Source organism: Montipora foliosa, chromosome 2 (assembly GCF_036669935.1).
Source record: "Montipora foliosa isolate CH-2021 chromosome 2, ASM3666993v2, whole genome shotgun sequence".
Taxonomy (NCBI): Eukaryota; Metazoa; Cnidaria; class Anthozoa; order Scleractinia; family Acroporidae; genus Montipora; species Montipora foliosa.
The window spans coordinates 15,525,637-15,530,636 of NC_090870.1; the positions used below are offsets into that span (position 1 = coordinate 15,525,637).

The 5,000-nt window shown below is 38.2% G+C and overlaps 1 protein-coding gene across 2 annotated transcripts in view; it reads right to left on the reverse strand.

Moving 5' to 3' along the window:
* LOC137992541 (peroxidasin-like) overlaps positions 1 to 5,000 on the reverse strand; it is a 95,283-nt gene that overhangs the window by 9,027 nt on the left and 81,256 nt on the right. For both annotated transcript variants that reach the window (XM_068837913.1, XM_068837914.1), the window contains one exon: positions 3,070 to 3,253. In XM_068837913.1, the coding sequence (XP_068694014.1) occupies positions 3,070 to 3,253 (184 nt within the window). The remainder of the gene's footprint in view (positions 1 to 3,069; positions 3,254 to 5,000) is intronic.

Sequence of the window (5,000 nt, forward strand, 5' to 3'; positions counted from 1 at the left end):
ATTAATCTGCATTTTACCCCTAGTCTGCAGTGTGCATTTTACACTAACCAGTTTCCAACATCGAAGTTTCGAGTTTGTCAACACAAAATTTAGAGTTTCTAAACTCAAAACTTCGAGTTTCTTAACTCAAAATTTCAAGTTTGAAAATCTGATCATAAGATGCCATGTCCCTTACGTACCACCGTTTACATTTTTCAAAAAAAAAAAAAAAAAAAAAAAACCACCATACTTAGCTGGATGCAAAAACGAATAAATTATCAAACCACCGATTACATACCCAAATTGAGTAGCACGTAAACAAATTTAGAATTTTCTTTTATTGGTCATCGGACGCGTGACATGATGACGTCATAATTTAGGGCCTGTTGAGCCTATTCCTCAACAACAGTTTCCCTATTTATTAGTCCATGCCAATCCCAACGATATACCGGCATGCGGCGGGAGCTGATTTTTGTTTTGTGAACCTGATCGTGATTTTGCCTGACAAACTTCCAACTGCCAATCGATTTGTGCTTACTGTAGTGACAGTGTTCTCATCAAATGGTGAGTTAAAACTCGCTTCCCGTCAGTTGTTTAATTCAGAGTGTAATTCGCAGTCTATTTGTAGGTTTTTACGGCGTCTTCTTGTCGCTTGTTATACCAGATGAGACCAAACAATTGCAAGTGCTGTGAAAATTGGGTGTGTCAATAAATCGACTGTTGTGTTCAAGATAGCTTCGAGCGTGCACTTATTTCCCGAACAGGGCCATTGGTTCACAAAAGTTGGAAACTGACCAAAATAATCCCTAATTCTCTCAAATTACTTAACCATTACATCCTTAGCAATGCAATCCAAAAAACACGTCAGTCGGCCCTTAAAAAACTGTCATCTGGAAATCACGAGCAGGTTACTTAGGAACCAATCAGCGCTGTGTATATCTTCCCTGGGAGTCTCAATGCGTCAACTTCTTCTGAAAGGGACGCAGCCTTTTTAAGATATTCCTCAGAAACATTAATTTAAATGCTGAACGAATGGATGGGGAACTGCTTAGTCGGCGGACTACAATGGTCGTCGGTGTGGCTTTTTTTCTGGCATATATTTGCTTCAGATTCCACGCTTTTGAAGTTGCAAATAGTTGGTATGGAATCATCTTTAAGGTCAAGTCTTTGAGGCTTGAAAGCCGGACCAAGCAAACTCCTTACTGCCAGATTTTGTTTGAAGCTGCATGGTGTGAAATGGTCTGCACAAACGCGTGAACATTTCGTAGGTTCAAACGATTCCCTTCTAAGTTTTATGAGCCATTCTTTCCGTAGTCTTAGGTTGTCGGGAAACTTGAACGTGCTTACCTTAGACTTAGAATTCTTCATGCAATTTATTGCAGCACAAAACAGCATTATTTTCCGCTAAAGAGGATACTGAATTTTATAAGATTTGTATCCCGCATTTTTCCAGCACGCCAACAGTGACGTCACAACTATTATTTCCGATGAATTTCCCGACAATTGACCCGACCGCTCCATGACCATGAAAACCGAAAAGAAGCTCTTTTCAAACTCCAATATCTCTGCGATACTATACCCGTTCACTTTGAAACTTAAGAATATGCTTATTTCGTACTTAAGCTATAAATTTCAATTAAATTTGACTGAAGAAAAAAAGGTCAAATTTTTGGTTCATTTGAACTTAATGGCCAAACAGAATAAATTCATTGTCTGACGAAGACAAAAATAGCAAAAGCAATGTGTGGAAATTGTGCAAATTGATCTAAATTGATGTAAATGTCAGGTTAGTTCCAAAAATAGAAAGATACGCGCAAAGGTTGACCAAGGATATAGTGCATACGGAAGCTTCTACTCCTGGGCTCTTGCAGGAATGTATCTATTCTTGATTTTCACGTGACGTCATCCAAAGTAAAAAAATAAGGAATTATCAATCCTTTTGAGATTTTAGTTTAGTTACTTATTAGAACAGCTGAAGACTTTTCACAAATTTTCAGTTTGATAGGGTTTTTCGTCTTGTGATAAAGCAAGGTTGAATTTCTAAGCTTTTGCGTGACACGATATTAAAATTGCGGGCGAGAATGCTATCACGTAGGTTAAAAAAGTGACTTATTCGCTGAGATTTTGCAATCTGAACAGTCCTTGTATAAGTACTCACATAAATGTTTATGAGCCCTCAGAAGACGACCACTGGCTTTTTATAGCAAAACTGGATGACGTATGTTTTTGTCAGCTTCCGGCCGCCACATGTGTGCCCCTGAGAGGGACACAAACCTGGCGTCTCCATACAAAGCCTTATAAATTTGAGTAAAACATTTCTTCGGATATCTCCCGCACGAAACATTGCACAGACCTGAACCTTTGTGAGACTGTTTGAATATTCATCTTCTTTTATGTCTTTGATTCTCGACTTTATTTGTTGAATGGTTTTGATGATGGTGTGACAGTGAAAACCGGCAACATCTTAGATGTGACTAAGATTTACTAAAAAATGCAACAATGACATACAAATGATGGGGCCCAAGTCGATGTCGCAAATCATAATGCTGACAAACTCAAAAGCGAAGGAAATGAATCATAAATAGGAAGTTTTGACTCTCCGAATGATTTTGGGTTAGATTAAAGCGATATATTGTTGAAAAATCTAAAGTTATCTCTCTTCGTGTTAATGAGTAATGTAAACAATGTTCGTAGTTCATAAATCGGGTTAACAAGGAACCAGTTCGATTGTAACGGTATGTAACATTCACGGAAAACGGAATTTGAAATGTTATGAAGTGGTGTTTGAAGGTAACTTGAAATGTATTGCGGTATGAACAACCATCTGCCGTTCTCTTTAATAGTTATAATTCCTTGACACACTCTCTATCAGGCTTCTCGCCGTTCAGGGAGTTGGCGTCAGTCCATATTTCTATCTTTATTTCTCGAGAGTTTGAAATGTCCCACGTTACAGTATTTTATCTTTTCTCCTGCCATTACCATTCCGGAAACGAAACACTACTTCTTTCTTAAATAGTTTCTTGTTGGCTATACCCTTGTTACCCTCCGATAAATTCAGCCAGCAGCCAGCATTTTAATTACGATAATTACCTTGTCCCGCTAACGACGAGGGTGAAGCGCTGGCAGTTTTCTCTGTTGGAATGACTTGATGAGCAGCTAGGTGAAAGACAACAGTAATAATATCCAGCATCACTGTACTTCAAGTCTGATACCGTCAAGATGTAAGGCTTGCCAATTCCACTTTGCCTAATGCCATATTTTTTATCCGATCCATCTGTTCAAGAAGATAGTGAAAGCACTTAATTGATTATATTATTCTGAACAGTATTATTGCATGTTTCATGCAAACTGCTGAGAGTTCAAAACGCAAAGATAACTTTGCAACAACGATTACTTTAATGAGTGATTTCTCGTGCATATGTTCAGGTTGGTTAAAGCCGATTTCCTTTTAAGTTCAGTGTTTTTTTACTTACAGTATATTGGGCAATATCCAGTTCAATCCAGTACTCCAAAGTCAGGGTTCTATCTAGGGTATTTGAGGGGTTACCATTACAGTACACAAGTAAATATAACGGAAAAATCATCCAGACGCCACAAAGCTCAGTGCACATGAGGTAAGTATTCCCTATCTAAGGATAGCATATGACAAGAAACATCGCGTATTATTTGCAAATTGCTTGCCTTACGTCAGGCTCGGTTGTCGTGCTCTGGATTCTGTTTATGAGTTGAAAAACGACAGCATGGAAAAATTTGTAAAATCATCAGATTGTGATCATAACTAAAAAATAAAAGAAAATGCCACTGTAACATCTCTCAAAATTGTGTCTTAAAATGCACCAGATGCCATCTCACTCAGCGCATAAAAATGTCCAGGAAGGGGGGGGGGGGGGGGGGCCATGCCCCCAGACCACAAGACCCAAGGAAGCTCGTGGCCATGGGCCACTCGGGACCTCTCCCCCAAACAATAAATCCTAGATAAAACCCTGAAAGTCCACATTTAACGATATTGATTCCCATTTAAGATTAGTGAACAGATGCTTTACAAGTCTCTACAATGTTAATTATAAATATTTAATACTGTTTCTTAAGAATAGCAGTTAAATTACTTTACTTTAAATCAGTTGCCTCTTTGCTACATGATGTTGACAATCAGCATGCTCCACCCAATATCTCTAATCTATTTACTCGCTCGAAACGAACTCATTCCTATTCCACGCGGTCTGCAATAGCTGGAAACTGCCATGTAGAAATGTCGAGAACAAACCAACGGTTATTGTCCTTCTCTAGAATTGGTACAAATATATGGAATGGTATTCCCCTTAAATTCGCCAGCTTAAGAAAACACACTTTAAACGTAAATCGAACGAATTACTTCTGAAGTTTCTTAAAATTGAGGAGATGAATGTTGATATGCGCTACATCAATCTTTCGAAGTATATGGCTTTTCATTTTTTTTAAACACTTTTTTCTCTTATGTACGAGGCGTTTGTTTGTGTAATTCTTGTTTGTGTATAATTCTTGTAAATTTTAAAGTCTTTGTTTTACTTGTGAAAGGATTTAGCTCTGCTTTTCAGGTGATGGGTGATACGTTGTGGAAGGGTTGGGCGCCGTGTCGTTTGGTTTCCGAAATCAGCTCATGAGATGTAAGTTTGCAGATGGGGGGTGGGGGTGAATTTTTTGTTTGTTTAGTATTTGCGGGCATGGAATGGATCGAAATGCGCAAATCAAACGATGCGAGTTTCTTTGGAAAGGAGTTGACCAATGGAAAAGTAGAAAATATGCCATTGAATGAGGAGGCGATTTTCAAATTGAATTAGCTTTTGTTGTAAACAAATGAGAATTGTCACGTAAAATGTTATGGTGGGGTAGGCTCGAGCCAATGAATTTATCTTGAATGTCTTGGTCACGTGCAAAAACGTGGGGAAAATCACAGGAAAGTAATCTTGATTAGGTGAATTCTGTGAAGTCGGCATTGAAGTATTCAACAAAAGGAAAGAAAGTTATTGTTATAAAAAGTTGAG